The sequence below is a fragment of the Cryptomeria japonica genome, chromosome 8, assembly GCF_030272615.1.
Source record: "Cryptomeria japonica chromosome 8, Sugi_1.0, whole genome shotgun sequence".
Lineage (NCBI taxonomy): Eukaryota > Viridiplantae > Streptophyta > Pinopsida > Cupressales > Cupressaceae > Cryptomeria > Cryptomeria japonica.
The window spans coordinates 248,815,419-248,836,360 of record NC_081412.1 but is presented as its reverse complement, the minus strand read 5'-3'; the positions used below and the strand labels follow the sequence as shown (position 1 = coordinate 248,836,360).

The 20,942-nt window shown below is 35.3% G+C and overlaps 3 protein-coding genes across 3 annotated transcripts; all 3 read left to right on the top strand.

The window, feature by feature from the left end:
• The first annotated feature begins 108 nt into the window (after nucleotides 1-108).
• On the top strand, nucleotides 109-1,311 carry LOC131857623 (replication protein A 70 kDa DNA-binding subunit C-like). The gene is made up of 2 exons (XM_059210310.1): nucleotides 109-840; nucleotides 1,003-1,311. The coding sequence occupies exons 1-2, from the start codon at nucleotides 109-111 to the stop codon at nucleotides 1,309-1,311; spliced, it is 1,041 nt and encodes a 346-aa protein (XP_059066293.1).
• Nucleotides 1,312-4,066: 2,755 nt separating this feature from the next.
• On the top strand, nucleotides 4,067-5,308 carry LOC131857622 (uncharacterized). Its single transcript, XM_059210309.1, has one exon. The coding sequence runs from the start codon at nucleotides 4,067-4,069 to the stop codon at nucleotides 5,306-5,308; it is 1,242 nt and encodes a 413-aa protein (XP_059066292.1).
• A 946-nt stretch (nucleotides 5,309-6,254) lies between these two features.
• Nucleotides 6,255-7,478, top strand: LOC131857621 (uncharacterized). The gene is made up of 2 exons (XM_059210308.1): nucleotides 6,255-6,578; nucleotides 6,774-7,478. Exons 1-2 carry the CDS (start codon nucleotides 6,255-6,257, stop codon nucleotides 7,476-7,478), a joined length of 1,029 nt encoding a protein of 342 aa, XP_059066291.1.
• The last annotated feature ends 13,464 nt before the right edge of the window (nucleotides 7,479-20,942 follow it).

Here is a 20,942-nt window from a genome sequence, read left to right as displayed (position 1 = left end):
TTGAACCCCTTCCAAAATAAATGGACGATAAAGGGGCGTGTGACAAACAAGAGGAAGATGCATTAGTATAGTACACCAAAGTCCACTGGCCAAGTATTTAGCTTTGACATGATAGATGATGAAGGTACTGAAATTAGAATAACTTGCTTTGGCGATGTAGCAGAAATGCATTATCATAGGGTTGAACCAGGAACATATTATACTGTGTCAAAAGGTTGCGTTAAAGAAGCTAACACTAAATGGAATAAGCTTAACAACCATCTTGAGATAACTTTGGACAACAATTCAATATTGAAGTGTTGTGATGCTGTTGTTGAAAGTGAAGCAAATAATTCTCAATTCACACCAATCAATGAAATTACATACTGCACCAACAACACTTTAGTTGATGTTATTGGTATTGTAGTTGCTGTTGCAGAACCCTCATTAATTCACAGGAAGGATGGAAGCGAAGTAACAAAGAGAACTGTAAAAATAAATGATGCCTCAACTTTTACTATCGATGTTAACTTATGGGGAGCAACATGGCAAGGGCTAGGTGAAGATTTGAAGAACATGCACACAACCCAAATAGCTGTTGTCCTTGCAGTCAGAAATGCTCGTGTTGGTTATTTCAATGGAAAGGTGATCAACACAACCATAGAAACAACTCTAAATATAAACCCTTCTGTACCTGAAACAGAGACACTTATGTCAAGAGGAAAGATTCCAGATGCCCTTTTACCGCTATCGTGTGTTGCTGGACAACTTAACTCACAATATAGTAGGATGACAATCACAGCTATTTTAGAGCGTACAAGTGTTCTCTCTGAAACAGTTGAAAGTACTATTAGGGCTATTGTGAGAATCATTAAAACTGATTCTTTTTGCTATCTAGCTTGCCCTTTGAAATTTAATGGAAAAGAATGTAAAAAGAAATGCGCCCAGCAAAGTGATAATCAATGGTTTTGTTCAAGATGTCAAACTGTTGTGCCCGAATGCAATTACAAATACTTATTGTAGATGAAGCTCCAAGATCATACAGGGGCTCTTTGGGCTACTACCTTTGATGAGGTTGGCACAAATATACTACAAATATCTGCCAAGGAGCTTTACATGCTGCAATACGATTTGACTACACAAAAAACACCTCAGTCCATTATCAAGCATGTGCTTTTGTCTTCCTTTGTTTTCACACTCTCTATTACAACAGACATGTACAATTCAGAACCCAGGCTCAAAGCAACGATAACCAAAGTTGCCAGAATTGATTACCAGGCTGAAAGTGCTCTTCTGCTTGCAAAGATTGCTCGGATGACTACAACTGCATAGTTCCAAACCAATTAGATAGTGATGCTTTCCACGAGCCTTTTGATCTTCATACAATAGATAGCTTGTTCCTAGTTTTTAGTGGTCATCGACAAACAAAACTAAATTATCGGTCATTGTCTATATCAACACTATCTAAAGTGTTTTTTGGGCTGCCTAGGACTTTTGGTTTTTGACATTGCTTTTGTTCTGTCATGCTTCCAATCATACAAAAAAAAATCAAATGCAGTTTTCCTTCCTTCCAGCTTATTATCTTAGATCCTTTTGTGCCTTTTTATGTTATGTAATTATTGAACAACCATGTTTTCCAAAAAAACTTATTTTTTATAACTATATTTATACTATGTTGTACAAATATGATAAGAAACAAACCATACAGATTACACATTGACACAAATATTAAAACAAGAACCAATAGCTCCAACCTATGTTGTTTTAACACATTTCCTGATCTCAAAATCATGATTTCTATATTGTACTATTTCACCACGCTTTCCCTGCCCATTTCAAATTATAATCTGCAATGTCAATATCTTGTACAATGTTCTTTTATGTTTATTGTTATTATATATTCAAAGCATTTTGTTGACCCGTCTCTTTCTTTTATTGTAATATTTTGAATCCTTTTAGATATGTTTTGATGCTTGGTCCAGACACACTTGTGCTTCTCATTAATGTTGAACTGTAAATTGAAATGCAAGTTTTGAGCATCCAACAACTTTCATATTCTTCTTTGTATTCATTCAATTTATGTAAATGTCTGTTGCCTTATATGTTCTCTCCAATATTTACCGCCATGCATTAAGATAAATATCTCCATTTATGTATCATGATATACAAAGATACCTATAGATTTCTATGTGCATTTACATATATTTCCATACACATACATGCATACATATGGTCCTCCACAGCTGCATACTCGCATACATACAACCATATATGCACCTCTATACATGTACATACAAAGGAAGGGATTCACAATAGATATATATATATACATGAACAATCTTATATATCTTGAAAGTTATGTGCCTGCATACGTAAGTAAATCCATCTGCAACATCTTTTTTATGTGCATGTATGCACCACTGCATAAATGATTGTATGTATGTGTTTGTGCTTCTGTATAGAAATACGTACACATGTATGTGTATATCATGGAAATTGGTATATACATTTATAAAGAAAAACCATACAAACACATTTTGACATAGTTGCAAAGTACCATGCACCTATAAACATGCTCACACAAAGGAAGCCACTCACAGTGCATAGATATGAACATGCACAACATTGTGTCTCTTGAAAGTTATGTACCTACATATGTAAGTAACCTTGTCTCTAGCCATATTCTTTTATGTGCATACATGTCTCAATGCATGTATAGTTATCTGTATGGTCATGTGCTTAATCTTTGTGCAAAAGTATTTAACATGTGCAATTCAAAGATTGCATCAAATAGAAGTTTCAAATGTAACTATATAGATTACAACATAGACACTATCTTTACCAGTTGTTTCTTGCACACTCAACATCTTATATGCTCTGTTCATTTAAATTGTCTTAAATATTAATGCAGAACACACCACAAGGATGCAATCTTAGGAAAGCGAAAAAAAGAGAACAAAATTGTCGCTATTATGCACAACATAGAGAAGAAATCTCTAAAAAGCGTCGCGTGGAGCGAATGAAACACAAAATGCTCTTGCCTACACCTACACCATGCGACATCCCACAGATGATGGATTCGGATTCGCTTATTCTGAATCAAAGCCTTCCTTTCTCATCTGGCCAGAACAATATTGTATCGCAGCAAATACAACAACCTTCATTGCATAGTAGCAAACTACAACAGAAACATGTAGCACAAAACATGCAACCTCTATACCATCAGACAATATTGTAGCCTACAACAACACAACAAATTACAACAAATTGTTTCTGTTCTGTATAGTACATTCAAACATTGCAAGCCTTCCGCCATCACATTGATTCATTGTCCATGCTTCAAACATGTAGTATTTGTAAGGAAAGATATATTGGAATGCTGCTACGCGGGAACCAACAACATATTATTTGTTCAAGATGCTTTTCTGAAAATGGTGTTCATCATTTCTCCTTGGCAAATAACTTAGACCCAGGTGAGCAGCTTGTTGTGTTAAAAAAACTTACCCAAGTAGAAGAGATGCTTATAGCTAGGGTTGCTCTTGTTTTGCAAGTCAGACATGGAAAAGGTGGCCAATACAAATATTCTGATCACACAATAAGTTTTCCCCAAGATATTTCAGAAATTGCAAATCTTTTGCCACGAAAACTAAAAGACCTTGAAGTTCTTATTGTCCATCGAAGTAATATACAAGGCACAAAATATGATTGTTATGTGAATAAATTCCATGTTATGGATGCATTGAGCTATAAAATACAACATGACCAGTACTATAATGATGTTGTCATAGACTTTGATGTTGTCAACCTGCTTCCTAATAATACAACAGATATATCAAATATGTTGTGCTCTTTAGAAGAACATACTGTTGTAACAGGTATTCCACCAACAGAAGACCTTCTGGACAATTGCAATGAATATGATGCAGATATTTCATCGTCTTTTATTCCAAAACTGCCTACTCCACCCCGTGAACTAGATACAGTTAAGAGAACCTTGTAGTTAGATGCTAATACTAATAATAATATGCCTTGGCCTGAAATAAACTTGTCTCCGATAAATGAATATAATACAATAGGCTTGTTAAGCATGGCATTCCCAACCCTTTTCCCATCTGGAGTTGCACTTCCACTGCAGCCATGTATCAAGCATGTTCATTTACATGAATATGCTCTCCACTTACTGAGATATGCTGATCAAAGATTTGGGCAGCATGTTAGATTCCGGTATTATATTTACAATCTAATTATGAGACATCGTTCGCAACAATCTGCAGCTATCTTCATTAGAACTAATTTGGGAGAGTCTTTCCCAACCACTATCGAAGCACTTCATGAACGATTGCAAAACACTCCTAATGATCAATTGCCTAATCAATTGTTGCGTTTTGGTGCAACACTTCGAGGCACCCGTGCATATTGGCATAAATCTAGAAAAGAGTTTACTGCAATGCTCTTCCAATTGGGGCCCCCAACACTGTTCTTTACGTTAAGTTCAGCTGATACCAAATGGCCTGATTTGCATAGGCTTTTCTCTGAAAATGATGGCCAAACCACACAGTTTACAAGAAAACAACTTACAGACCATGTGATCTGCAATCCACATATAACAGCATTATACCTTCACAACAGATTTACAATATTTCGTGAAGAAGTTATTCAAAAGTTGTTCCAAGCAAAGGATCATTGGTATAGGTATGAATGGCAACATCGAGGCTCAGGACATATTCATGGCTTCTTATGGCTCCCTAGAGCACCAAATATGGAGACCATTAATTGGACAGATGATAATGAGGTGCAAATGGCAAAAACTTTCTTCGACCAATATGTTTCTACTTGGAATCCTCGCATTGCAGCAGACCGCATGAATGCAATGCACTACACTGCAATGGATGACCCTTGCCTAGCTGATACAAAAAAAATCTTCACCATGGACGCTGCATTGGATTATGAAGCATTGCTTAATACTTTACAGAGACACACAAAATGTACAGAACATACATGCCTCAAGAAAAAAGGTCCCACATTTGAATGTCGTTACAAAGCTCCATGGGTTCAACAAGAGATGTCTACGTTGACAGTTGACAATGACAACAACCCATGCTATAAACCTGCAAGGAATGATGATCGTTTGAATATTCATAATCCTTGGATGCTTTCACTATGGAGAGCTAATATTGATTGTCAACCAGTCACTTCAAAAAAAGCTTTCCTCCAATACATTTCAAAGTATGCTTCAAAATCAGAAAACAAATCGCAATCCTATATTGAAATGCTGAAAACAATATTGAATACAAGTAAATCTGAAGATAGCATTTTATTAACATATTAGAAATTTATGATGGGCATAGTAGTAGACCGTGATATCAGTGCACAAGAAACTTGCCATATGTTACAGAAATTGCCTCTTCTAAGTTGTAGCCGACACTTTGTCTCTCTAAATGTTGGCAGAGAAATACTGCACCGTGTCATAAAATCAGACAATGGAGCTGACCTTTCCACAACTTATATCCATGCTTATATGCAGCACCCTTTTGAATTAAATGCAACAAATTTGCTACAATCAGCACAAGGGCTTTCGTATAATTCTCAACGCAAAAAAACAAAATGGCACATCAGGGATAAAAAAGCAATTGTGACTGTATATCCTCAGTTTATAGAGCCTCCAGATGAAGATACCAATCAGTTTGAGATTTTTTGTTTGTCTGAATTTCTGCTATACAAACCGTTCCGTGACATCCCAACTAAAATAGGAGCTTCAAAGGAACAAATTATAAAAAATTGGAAAAACTTTAAAAAGACAAATTACAGCCGTTTGGGAAATCAACAGATTATAGATGATTGCAGCCTTCCAAATGAAGATGACAGTGACAATAATGGTTCCCAACATCAAGATGATACAAATCTGTACGAGTGGGAGTAGCTCTCACAAATGGGAGCTACAAATAACTTTGTCCAGAATGATCTGCAAATGCTAGGCCGTCGTGATTACGATATTAGCCACTTTTGGGGAGCAACTGTTGTGGTTGATCAACTAGACTGCACCGCCCTTCAGTTCATAACTACAAGCAAGCTAAAATCCCAACACGCTAGCATGCAAATCTCCAGCCAAGACACAAAAAAAAAACTAGCTATCACCTCAGCAAAAAGTTGCGCTCAACATTATTCTACAACATCATAATAATCAATCTGCAACAACACCTCTACGAATGATTGTTCAAGGCACTGCTGGCACTGGTAAATCATTTTTAATAGATTGTATTAGAAAATAATTAAACATGTCTCCACCTATGACGGCAAACCCATTGCTTGTTTTAGCACCAACAGGAGTTGCTGCATTTAATATACAAGCAACAACAATCCATGCAGGGTTGCGCATACCTATAAGAGAAATGCATCCTTTGACAGGGCAGTCATTAATGACATTGCAAGAGCAATTGAAACATATCAAATATATTCTGATAGACGAAATGAGCTTTTTGGGCCCGAAACTACTACTTAAGATAGATAGCCGTTTACGCCAAGCATTCCCTAACAATCAACATGACAACTTTGGTGGTGTGTCCATGATTCTTGTTGGTGATCTTGCTCAATTTCCCCCTGTAATGGATAAACCTATATATGCTTCGCACTCTACAACCCTCATTTTATGGCATTCTTTTACTATTGTCATAACATTGGACACTATTTTCCGCTAGCAAGGTGCATCTATAAGACAACAACAATTCAGAGCACTTCTTCACAACTGAAGAAACGCTCAAGCACTCCAACATGATTGGCAGTTTCTGATGTGCCAGACAAATGCAACATTAACTATTCAACAAAAGAAAGATTTCGACTCTTCGATCCACCTATTTGCAACAAATGAATCTGCACGCTTGCATAACAGGAAAATGCTCAGGGAATTAAATTTGCCTGTTGCTCTAAGTTTAGCTAAAATTGCTAAGCAAACAAATACTGAATATGACACCAATGAACAGCTACCATTGGAAGTATTACTTTCTATTGATCAGCAAGTGATGTTAATAGCTAACTTGTGGATCAAAGTTGGCCTTGTCAATGGCGCTATTGGTCTCATAAAACAAATTGTATATGAAAGCAATACAAAACCACCAGACTTGCCAAAATATGTGGTTGTCCAATTCAACGATTATAATGGACCTCCATGGGATATAACACATCCAAAAGACATACCCATTTTGCCAATAACGCGAGGCAGGCATACGCAAGTGCCTTTAACAATGTCTTGGGCCATCACTATTCACAAATCCCAAGGTCTTACATTAGACAGAGCTACCATTGACATAGGTAATTCTGAAAAGCAAGGGCTCACATTCATAGCTATTTCAAGAGTGAAGACAATTGATGGAATACGGATCGAACCACCATTCTCTTTTGAAAGGTTTTCCAAACTGCAAAATAATGCTTATACAACCATTAGAAAGAAAGAAGTAACTCGTTTGCAGCTGCTCTCTGCCCAAACAGATATCTATTCACCTTAAAATCTTTTGCTCCAAAAGCATCTTTGTTACATTCCTCTACTTTCAACAAGGTAATTACAATTTTACATTGTCATACCTCTTCACAACATGTACTTTCTTAATCGTCCCTCGTACTAACTCTTTTTCCCTCATTGTTCATTTTAGATTGCATTCATTCTAAGACATCCTCCATGCTGCATTGAACACCACACACAAGTCTTCCTATATATACAATTTGCAATGATTGTCTAAAGATATATCAAGTATAATATAGCTGCAATGCATTGCGCATTCACATCGCTCATTGCTCCAACATATACAGCTATCTCAGGTATGATATGTCACTTTTATTGCTTCAAATATACTCTGTTAACAAACTTTTATACTCCAACATTGCTTGATGTCACTTTTATCTAACTTGCCTCTTTCTAATACAGCTACAAAACATTGCCTCTCCACTCAGCTTTACCACGTCACTTCAGTTCTTTTAGCACATGAATTGTATATATGTTGAATTTAACAAACTAAACATATTTCTTCTTTTTCTTGTAGACATACACATTAACACAAAACAACATACCCATGCTTGCACTCTTCTCAGTTTTTAAGTTAGCACTCGTTGTAGCTGAAATCTCTTATCAATGTCAATTGTACAAAGTTATACACAATAAAAACAATGCTATGCTTAGTCTGTTCTTTTTTACTGCAAAACATGTGTTCCTCACCCCATAATTAACTTTCTAAGTCTTTTAACACTAAAATGAGTATATTTCTAATCAGTTTAAAACTTTATACAACTCGAACTTTGTAACAACTTTTATGAATCTCATTGTTAGAGGAACTGTGTATTATACCTCTGATAAGTTTTGTACAAAAGTGTCTATTGCATTCAAAAGTCATTGCTGCAACATAAACAACTCTCCTAGGTATGATATTTACGTTTTTTTTTCTTCAAGCATACTCTATTGACACCTTTTACTGGTCTAACATTGCTCTCTATCACTTTTAACTAACTTCCCTCTTTGTACGCCAGCTACAGTACATTGCCTCTCCAGTACAAACCTTCTCAATCAACCACTCAGTCTAGTTTTCCTACTGCAAATTGAAGGTATGCATACCTACCCAGCACATATAGTTTACATTCTCTTCTTTTTATGTGGCCATGTAATTCTTTCAAGGCATATTCTAACAAATCTTCGAATAAAATCAATTAATAAACAAACTTCTCTTTGCCACGCCACTTCAGTTGTTTTGGCACATAAATTGTATATATGTTGAATTTAAGAAACTAATTCTATTTCTTCTTTTTGTTGTAGAGATACATATTAACAGAGAACAACATACCCATGCTTGCACTCTTTTCACTTTTCAAGTTAGCACTGGTTGTAGCTAAAAAGTCTTCTCAATGTCAATTATACAAAGTTATACACAAAAAACACAATGCTATGCTTACTCTGTTCTTTTTCTCTGCAAAACATGAACTTTCTAACTCTTTTAAAACTAAAATAAATATATTTCTAATCAGTTTTAAACTTTACACTACTCAAACATTTCTAACAACTTTTATTATTCTCATTGTTAGAGCATCTGTGTATTATCCTCTGATAACTTTTGTTACAAAAATGTTTGTTCCATTCAAAACTAATTGCTGCAACATAAACAACTCACCCAGGTATGACATAACAATGCTATGCTTAGTCTGTTCTTTTTCTTTGTTTTTTTTATATGCATAGATAGAAAAGAGAGAAATAATAGTATCTAAGTTTCTATATATGCTATGAAAAATTTGTTTCAATGTATACCACTATTAAGCTCCATCTCACAGTATCAGAAATATTTATTTGTACAATTTGACAGTTAAATAGAAGACGACATAAAACTCGTGGATGACTGCATCTTTCCCTCTCATGTGAAACTTTTGTTTTACAAATACTTTCCAGGTGTGATTTCAAAGGAAGGATGCAAGGCCTGCAACACACTAGGCACCCTGAGCCAATCTCAAAGCCTCCAATTTCCATATGCCAGTTTTGAGGATTAGCGCATAGCAGGTAAGGGCTTATAATATAAAACCATAGCCCAATTTTCTGTTTGCAATGCAAATGCATTATTGTAACTTGTTAATTATTAAAACCTTCTCGTACGTTATTTCATTAGAATTTATGTTTCATAATGTACATTGCTACTTTTTGAATGATAAAAGATTCTTTTCCTGCTAATGCATATCAAGATATGAAGTTATTATTACAAGATTCTCATATGTTATTTTATTAGAAATTATGTTTCATAGTGTACATTGGTACTTTTTGAGTAATAAAAGATTCTTTCCCTGCCAAAGCATATCAAGATATGAAGGTGACTTGGTGGCAAAATGCTACTTTACAAAGCACAAGTTAGTATGGGATGCATTCCATGGGGCCCTGAAGAGAAAGATACAGATACAATTAGCTTTCTAACTCTTTTAACACTAAAATGAATATATTTCTAATCAGTTTTAAACTTTACACTACTCAAACATTTCTAACAACTTTTATTATTCTCATTGTTACAACACCTGTGTATTATCCTCTGGTGACTTTAGTTACAAAAGTCTCTGTTCCATTCAAAAGTCACTGCTGCAACATAAACAACTCACCCAGGTATGACATTTACTTCCCTTTGCCATGCCACTTCAGTTCTTTTAGCACATGAATTGTATATATGTTGAATTTAAGAAACTAACCATATTTCTTCATTTTGTTGTAGAGATACATATTAACAGACAACAACATACCCATGATTGCACTCCATGTCGATTACAACCAAACATTTTCTGGTCATTTCTAAATTTATACTTTATATCTGCTTTCCAACTTTACCAAATTAATCCTTCTGACGTGGCTTTCTTCAATGCAGGAAAAACCTTTGACCAACCACACTAAATCACCTTTCCTATTTCACCAATATCCATTCATTTTGTTCCCCATATTTCAGTTTGTCTTCCTTTTACTTTCTTAGAATAATTCACATTTGACCATTATAGCTGTTGACCACTTTTCCCATTCTTTATTCTAATGTTTTATCTCCTCATTACAAACAGATTTAAATATCTGAAATCTATGACTATGTTGCCCTTGTAAAAATTGCAAACAACAAAAAACAAAATTTAGGGTGTTTTGAAACTTCACTGCATTCCAGATTTATGACACTAATCAGGTCAGTTACAAATTTCAATCCTTCTTTTTGTTGTATAGATACATATTAACAAAGAACAACATACCCATGCTTGCACACTTCTCACTTTTCAAGTTAGCACTGGTTGTAGCTAAAAAGTCTTGTCAATGTCGATTATACAAAGTTATACACACAAAAAAAAAATGCTATACTTACTCTGTACTTTTTCTTTGCAAAACATGAACTTTCTAACTCTTTTAACACTAAAATGAATATATTTCTAATCAGTTTTAAACTTTACACTACTCAAACATTTCTAACAACTTTTATTAATCTCATTGTTAGAGCATCTGTGTATTACCCTATGATAACTTTTGTTACAAAAGTGTTTGTTCCATTCAAAACTCACCACTGCAACATAAACAACTCACCCAGGTATGACATAACAATGCTATGCTTAGTCTGTTCTTTTTCTTTGTTTTTTCTTATATGCACAGATAGAAAAGAGAGAAATAATAGTATCTAAGTTTCTGTATATGCTATGAAAAATTTCTTTCAATATATACCAATATTAAGCTCCATCTCACAGTATCAGAAATATTTATCTGTACAATTTGACAATTAAATAGAAGACGACATAAAACCTGTGGATGACTGCATCTTTCCCTCTCATATGAAACTTTTGTTTTACAAATACTTTCCAGGTGTGATTTCAAAGGAAGGATGCAAGGCCTGCAACACACCAGGCAACTTGAGCCAATCTCAAAGCCTCCAATTTCCATATGCCAGTTTTGAGGATTGGGGCATGGCAGGTAAGGGCTTATAATATAAAACCATAGCCCAATTTTCTATTTGCAATGCAAATGCATTATTGTAACTTGTTAATTATTAAAAGCTTCTCGTACGTTATTTCATTAAAATTTATGTTTCATAGTGTACATTGCTACTTTTTGAATGATAAAAGATTCTTTTCCTGCTAACGCATATCAAGATATGAAGTAATTATTAAAAGATTCTCATACGTTATTTTATTAGATTTTATGTTTCATAGTGTACATTGGTACTTTTTGAGTAATAAAAGATTCTTTTCCTGCCCCGACATATCAAGATATGAAGGTGACTTGATACCAAAATGCTACTTTGCAAAGCACAACTTAGTATAGGATGCATTCAATGGGGCCCTGAAGAGAAAGATAGAGATAGAATTAACTTTCTAACTCTTTTAACACTAAAATGAATATATTTCTAATCAGTTTTAAACTTTACACTACTCAAACATTTCTAACAGCTTTTATTATTCTCATTGTTACAGCACTTGTGTATTGTCCTCTGGTGACTTTAGTTACAAAAGTGTTTGTTCCATTCAAAAGTCACTGCTGCAACATAAACAACTCACCCAAGTATGACAATTACTTCCCTTTGCCACGCCACTTTAGTTCTTTTAGCACATGAATTGTATATATGTTGAATATAAGAAACTAACCATATTTCTTCTTTTTGTTGTAGAGATACATATTAACAGCCAACAACATACCCATGATTGCACTCTGTGCCGATTACAAACAAACATTTTCAGGTCATTTCCCAATTTATACTTTATATCTGCTTTCCAACTTTTCCAAATTAATCATTCTGACGTCGCTTCCTTCAATGCAAGCAAAACCTTTGACCAACCAAACTAAATCAACTTTCCTATTTCACCAATATCTGTTCATTTTGTTCCCCATATTTTAGGTCATATTCCTTTTGCTTTCTTAAAATAATTTGAATTTGACCATTATAGCTATTGATCACTTTTCCCATTCTTTACTTTAATGTTTTATCTCCCCATTACAAACAGATTTAAATATCTCAAATCTATGACTCTGTTGCCCTTGCAAAAATTACACACAACAAAAAAAAAAATTAGAGTATTTTGAAACTTCGCTGCATTCCAGATTTATGACACTAATTAGGTCAGTTACAAATTTCAATTAAGTGTTTTGCATTGCTCGATTTTCATTTCTTGCTATTATTCAATTTCACTTGAATAATTTATTGCTTTCCAATACCTTTCTTCCATTTTAAATGCTATCATTTGTTTAATTTTTCTTCACACTGCACGAACAATTATCCTTGCAAAATTTTCTTGATCCGCCCTCCACGATAATCCTTTCCTACATTCAATACAATCTACAAACTTTCTAAGGTTCATCTTTTCTTGTCTTTTGCACTTTTTTACCTGCCTTTTGCTCTTTTCCTACCAACTGTTCTCTACATTTAGCATTTCTTACAGCTCCATGTTTTTGGCACCTTCCCATCTTACATACTTCTCTCTGCAGGATTGCACTTCATTCAAGTTGCAATAGTTACAAATTGCCTCTTACAAATCTATGAAGGTTGATCTGCTTGATAGGCATAACCTTCCTCGCCATGATAAGCAAAATATATATTGCCAGTTCCTCTTTCTTGTCAGATATTACTTGTTACTCTCATTTTCACATGCCAATTTTTTTTTGTATTTATTAAATTATTTTATAAATTGTAGCATTGTACTATTCAATAAAAGTAACACTTGAAAAATTCCCAAGTTACAAGCTTTAAAACTCTTTCTATACTGCAATTTTAATGTATATTTATTCTACTTTACCAGGTCATTTGCTCACTCCATACTACTGAACATGACGTAAATAATATATTTAACTCTTTCATTCATTGAAACACAAAATTCACTTTTAAATGTGCCTAACACTTTGATACACAACTTTAAAATTTACCGTATTCCAAAATTTGCAGGCTTTAAAACTCAGCAGGCATTGTAATTTAAAACAAGTTGATCGCATTGGCTTAATGCTATTGCTCATCAAGAAGTAAGTTGTTCTAATTTAGGTTTAAACCTTGCATATTTCATTCTCTATAACACTTTCTATTGCTGACAAATGTATTTACTTGATTTCCATGCAGTGCAGGTCAATCCGTCATCAGCCATTACACATCTTGCAGCTTTCAACAACTTTCAAATTATTTGATTCTTTAAAACCTGCTATTTTACATCTCACAGCCCTATGTTCTCAAATATGAACATGTTCAAGATGACCACGCCGTTACCGTATCATGTTTTTAAGAGTCGTTAAGATCTAGACTCCCACAACGACTGCTTACACTTATTGACATTGTAACATTCACGTTTTCTTACTTGTGTTACTCTCTTCCATCATTGCTACATTTAATTCAATGTTCTCCTTTGCTGAAATCCACTATGTTTAACAACTGAATTCAATGAATGAGCATAACTTCCTGCTTTCTCTTCACCCTTGTACAAATTTGTCACTCAAATATTAATATTTTCTATACAAAGTTTTGGTTTCTGCTACGATGCATTTTTTTTTGGGTATTTTGGTAAAACAGAGGTAAAAAATTTTTGGAAAATTCACGCTGCCAAATGCTTATTAAATTTTAACAACTCAATTTAATTGTCCATACTTAAAAAAATACTGCACATATTTCTGCTTCCTTAACCAAACCAGTTCCCCGAACCATTTTACCTATCGGCTTCCCGTTGTGCGCACAATAGCGTGCAACTGCTAGTTTAAAATAGTTGTGCAACTTGCATTTGTAGGAAAATGCAAGTGGGTGGAGGATAAAGGTGATTTAAATAAATGTTAATTTATTTAAATGTGAGAGATGGGAATTGGGGGATTTAAATAAATATTAATTTATTTAAATGTGAGGAGAGATTAATTAAACAAATATGATTTATTTATTTAATTAATGGTCTGAATTTGGTTAAGTGAATTAAATCAAATAAATTGAATAATTTATTTAATTAATAGGAGAAGAGGGTTAAGATGAATTAATTAAATATTAATTTAATTAATTATTGATTGATGGTTAAATAATCAAATAAATACGAAATATTCATTTAATTAAGTGGATAGATTTATGTGACTACACATTCATTAACAAATAATACGATTACAATCATTTATTTTTTTAAATTTTTTTTGAAGATAAGTAAACACTAATTGCAACATCGTTTTCTTCATCATTTTTTCCCTCTTCAATTGTTGTGCCCTATGCTCATGATCTTAATGTATGCCTAGTCCTGTAGTCACGACAAGGACGCCTAGGCAAAGGGGGCTCCACTGCAATAATAAAGAAATGGGTTAAATTCTTAAGTTTTTTATTATTGTTACAAGTATTTCATTAATTAAAAAAACATTACAGGGGTGCTCTTTACCTGATGGGGCCACATCATCTTCTTGATCTTTTTGTCTAGCCTCATCCTCAACATCCTAAACACCCTCTAAATCCTCTGGAGTTGAAACACACACGAAAGGTTACATTAATCAATACACCAATTGAAATTAAATTCGTTTAAAGGAATAGCAGTGGTCCTCTTTACCTGATGGGGGAACATCACATTCCTGATGTTTTCTACCCTAATCATGCTCCACTTGTTCACCATGCTCTACATGCTCTAAAATAAAAACAAAAAAGGTTACATTAATTACTACACCAATTTCAATTAAAGATGTTTAATTGTATTAATAATTACATAAAAAAATTGTATAGCACATGAAAACCTCCAGTACCAGGATTCACACCACAACCTTCATCATGTGCAGGTTGTGTTCCACCCTTAGCAGGCTGCATTCCAATGCCATGTGTATTGTTATCATTTCTTGCTTATTTAAAACAAATATGATCACTTTATGTTGGAAATTAACATCGAATAGATTATTGCTCAAGTATTCAATTTTGAATCATTTTCATTTAGCTTATTTACCTATGTGATGGATGCATCAAAATCTTGTGTTTACCCACTCAATTATATTAGGCATTCAACCATGACTCCATAGCCTTTCTGGAAGGCAAGTTTGATGTCATCTTTTGTGGGTGCTCTATTGAATTCAGAGCCCTGCATTTTTCCTTAATATCATGAAATTTTCTTCTATTGCTTGATTAAAAAAAATTGTTTGCAATTTATTATTTCGATGCAATATTTCATTTATTGATACTTACAATTCATGCAACAACTTCCATATAACCACCAAAGCCAAGTTTGTGCTGCCCCTGCTTTTCGAGTCTTGCTTTAGTTTCCTTCAATGTGTTGGACAACCTATGAAAAGTTTTAAATATGTTAGATTATGTAAATATAAAGAGTAATTAGTACATAATTACATTGTTAATAGTATCACATACCTTCCTTCACCTGGTGGTTTATGTCCTTTTCTCTTTTCAACTTTCTCCTTTCCATCCGAAACCAGGTCCTTTGATGCAATAAGGGCAGGGAGATCCAATGAAGGGCATCCCAACCTTGCAGCTAAACACATAAATCATGCAAAGCATATCGGTAACCGGTAACAACGTACCGAAAACAACAGAAAGAACAACTGATAACAACACAGAAGGCATAACCGGTAAACAATGTGAATGAATCTTATTATAGTCTAGAAAATTATGCATGCCACGTGCTAGATCACAGTCCAAGATATAAACAATTTTTACAATGCAATTATAAGATCTGCAGATCATCCTCATGAAAAATTGGCCTTTGGTAATAGTCTATCGATTCTCTCCTAATCCGAATCTCAGCCTTCCGGCCTCAGTCCTACCAGATTAGAATCATGTTGGTTCTACATCTTAGCTCAATCTCAATGCTTTATCTTCAATCCTCTAACTTTGTCATTTTTCTCAAATGATTCACAAGCTTCCATATATATATTGCCCACAAATAATTACAACTTAATCAAGTCGACCCAAAGACCAACCAGTTTAGGAAACGTGCAATGGTAACATGTTGGCTCAAATCACTAAGAACAATCTCCAAATGATGCACAAACCTCCAGGAATACCAACCAACACCCAAATAAACACCTCAAATGATCCGCAAGTCACAGAGATCAACTGCAACCTAAAATCATCTTCGCTCAACATACAGCCAGGCTAACTGGTAAGAACACACCAACTGGGACAATACCAGAATCCACATCTTACCAGAAACAAAGCCAAAAGCTATGAAACTCAAACACAACAATGACCATGAACATAAGGGAATAAACCCAAAACCATAATGCTAAACACTCAAACATGAAGAAATGTCATGCTCTCAAGCAATTCCACTGAAAAACTGCCCAACCGATAAGAACTAGATCGGTTCTCCTGCATCAGACTCTCGATGTTAATTGAAAAGTGAGTCCCATCACTTGCTATGGTTCGGCGATCGGTTAGTAGGTACTTGCAACTGCCTCAGGGATTTGACAATCTAACCACAACTTCTGGTTGCCTCTCCATGATGATCTACTGGTACAAACTACAGCCTGCCTCAATCGGCAATCTATTCAAGTCTCCACCCACTAACTGCCTCGAGCTCAAGCTCTAGGATCGACAGTCTACCTGCAAACCTATCTCTTCCTCACATTCAACAATCTAAACAAGCCCACAAGTTGACTCAATCTTCTCTCCAACCAACCGGTGCACAAACAACACTTTGTCCAATAACAGGTTCACAAACTAGCTTTGATACCATTTGACGCAGTCAAGGTGGGGAGATCCAATGAAGGATAGCCCAACATTGTAGCTAAACACATAAATCATGCAAAGCATACTAATAACCGGCAACAAGGTGCCAAAAACAACAGAAAGAACAATCGGTAACTACACAGAAGGCATAACTGGTAAACAATGTGAATGAATCTTATTATAGTCTAGAAAATTATACATGTCACATGCTGGATTGTAGTCTAGGATAAAAACAATGCTTACAATGCAATTACAAGATCCATAGATCATCCTAATGAGAGGCAACTCATGAACATCCAAAAGGATTTGGAATGAAGATCCCATTCTCATTTCCGATCCAAACATCTTCTTTATCTGCCAACCTCTGTTTTAGCTCCTCTGGTGCCTCAACCGGCTTCTCTAACCTCTGACCCTCTTTGTTTCTCTTTCTTTGCTTCTGATCAGTACATTGTCTCTATTTCTGCAACTCTGATTTGGTTCTGCCACAAGACTTCATCCGGTATGTCACCATCAACTCTCTATTGATCGGTTCCATTTGTCCATCTGACTCATCTGTCAGATCCTTCTGCAAGCTCATGTCACCCTCCGGTATAATCTCTGCAACTGGTTCTATCAAACCTTCTGGTATAACCTCTGCCACTGGTTCTTTCAAACCTTCCAGTATGACCTCTGCCACCGGTTTCCTGCAACTTTTTTCAAGACTCAGATTCTTCACCTCCTTCTCTTTCTCCTTCAAAGAAATCAATGTGAACTTTTGCCCATCCCTTCCAATAGTAACTAGGTTTCTTCTAGAGTCATAAATATCTCCTCTATCATACTGCCAAGGTTTTCCCAATAAGACATGACAAACATTCATTGACACAAATATCACATAAAACTTCATCTCTGAAAGGCCCAATATTGAAACTCACCCAAAACTACTCCTTTATCTCTACCTTTTGATCATCTTGTAACCAACTTACGTCATAAGGACAAGGATGCTCAAGCCTCTTCAACCCAAGCTTCTCAACCATCTCCTCAGATACTAAATTATCAGTACTTCCACTATCTACAATGACCTTGCAACACTTACCACCTAATTTGCATACAGTCCGGAAAAGACTCCTCCTCGGAGTAGATCCGGTATCCTTTCTTCTGAACATAAGGGATTCTCCTTGCTTTGGTGCATAATTAGATTCGATACCATCTGGTTCTTCACTTTCCACACAACTTATTGTCATTCCTTGCTTACATTCATAGGATCTATGTTTGGTTTCTCCACACTATCATTCATCTTGAAATTCTCCTTTCCCTTATTCGGTTGTCTTCTTCTCACCTTCTCCTCAGCCTTCAAAGCATACTGGTAAGCTTCTTCAACTGTTGAAACCTTCAACATACTCATCTCATCTTGAAAGTTAAAAGCAGTGAAAACTTTAGGGGCTAATATTCGCCAATTGGCTATTTTTTGAAATTTGGGAATCAAATTTTGCTAATAATTTCAACTTTTAAGGTGACCCAAATCGCCACATTTTTACAAATTTTTATTTTAATATTATTTAAATCGCCAGAGAATTTATTTTATTAATTTTTTTAACTTAAAGATTCGCCACAATATTTGATACATGATTGGATCAGATTCGCCAACATTTTATAATTTATTGTAGAAATCCAAATTAATTCACCAATAATATATCATAATTATTAGTTCCGATTAATTAAGAAAAATAGGTTTTCAGGACTCGAAACCTGTAACATAGGAAATTAAGATAAGTCATCAAAGAGTCCAGAGCATATAAACCACTTACAAAACGACTGGCAAAAAAGCCAGCAAACCAAAAAGACAACAAAAGATAGAAACAACAAAGAAACTAGGAAGGCACTACACAGTTATAGTTTTCAGAAGGTCCTCCGCCTTTTTCACCAATTGGTCATAGGTGGCCGCAACAACTTTGAGATCATCCAGGTCCTTATTAGGCTTCTTTTCTTTCTTTTTACCTCTGGTTCTTGTTCTGGGTCCTTGAGCATCTCCTGTGCCTTCAGTGTGAGGGTCAATATCCAAGGTATCCTTCTCCTCGTCCAATTTGATGATGAGAGTTTTAGTATTGCCAGCAGAAACCTTCAGGATGTTTAAACTTTGCTCTGCAATACTCTTGAGGCAGTCCTCAATTTTGCTGACTTTACTGACAGTGCCCGATATAGTTTGATCCATAGCATCAGCAATAGTTTTCCTTTCCAGCAAGTCTTTCTCTATTTTCTCAAATTTGGGGTTGAAGGAGTCTCTTATATTTTCAGCTTTTGCAATAGTATTTTTCAGATCCTCAATATAATCAGCCATAGTCTTCCCTTCCCCAGTGTTGATAGTTTCCAGAATCTGAATTCTGTGGCTAAGCTTCTTGTTGTCATCCACAACTTTCTTGTAACTAGTTATTAACCACTCCATGGTGTCCATAAAACCTTTCATACCCTCAGGAGGAGGGTTTGGGGGAAGATCAATCTTACTGGAGTTGTCTTGTTCCTTTTTTGGAGTGTCACCAATAGTAGCTGTGTCGTCAACCCTATGAACCTCTCCAGTGGTCACCTTATCCAGGTTTTGTTCAACTTCTGAAAACTTTTCCTGCTTATGAGCCTCCAGCTCCTTCACATTCTCCTTCTTTCTCTTATGCTTGTTTCTAGTCTGAGTATGGACTTTAGTTTTCTTTTTCAGAGAACCCTGAGGTTTCTCCTTCTTTGAATCTTCAGATACCTCCTCCTCCAAGGAGGAGCTAATCTGGAGGATTTTGCCTTTAGGTTTTATACCCTTTGAGGAAGAAGGTCTGGTTTTCATTTATTTCCTCTTCTTACCAATTTCAAATTTCGAGTCATCTAAACTCTCCTCAGAGTCACTCGTTGGGTCACTATTGGAACCCTCATCCACAGAAAAAACAGAGTCCAACCCATCCTCCTCAGACTCAATAGAGGGCTGCGGGCGGGCAATCTGATTAGCCTTGATATTGTCATAAATAAGAACCATTAAGCCTTGATGCATGGCAGTGTCCCCCATAGGGTTCTCAACTTCTCTTTATAGGCCTTAATGGTGGCATTCATAGAGCATAACAAAAAATAAGGAAAGTTAACCTTCTCGTCATGCCTAAAATGGTTCAGCAAAACAAAATGGTAGCCGTATGCTTTAGTAAATCTACCATCCAATGTAATGTAGCGCATTATAACAAAGAGGACCTCCCGCCATGGTTTAACAAAATCCCTAGGGGGATAGTAAGTTTTACTTGGCTTCACCAGGCGTTTTTTCTCCTTTTTGGTTTCAGGATATCTGTCAATGGCCTCCTTACTCACTTTTTGTCTCTATAGAAGTTGCTTCCTTCCCTTCGGAGACCCGTGGTGGTGTAGGTGCACCCAAGCAAGCTATCAAGACCATGAAGAGTTATGAATCAAAACAAGTGAATTGGAGTGTTTTGAAGCCAATAATGGAAATTTGTAATGATCAATATGATTTTAAAGTTAAATGTCTTGAAGGTCTTAATAAGGGCTTTAGGACCAAAATTATGTAAGGGAGGCCAATAGTGCCTAAATAGGATTTGGATGGTTAGATAAGTTTGTTTGGATCCTAGGAGTAATAAAACATTAAGTTTGATAGGTTAGACTTTAAATTATTCAATAAATTGTAAGTTAGAAATTCAATTTTTTGAATTCTAACGGTTAGTTGTTTTTAGGTGGGAAAAAGGATTTTAGAGTCTAAACAAGTCTATAATGACAAATAACTGATTGATTTTGGTTTGGGAAGTTGGGGGAAGGTCTTATAAAACCTTGGAACTCCATTTTGGTGGGGTTGGATGCTACAGTACGGATGTTGTACGG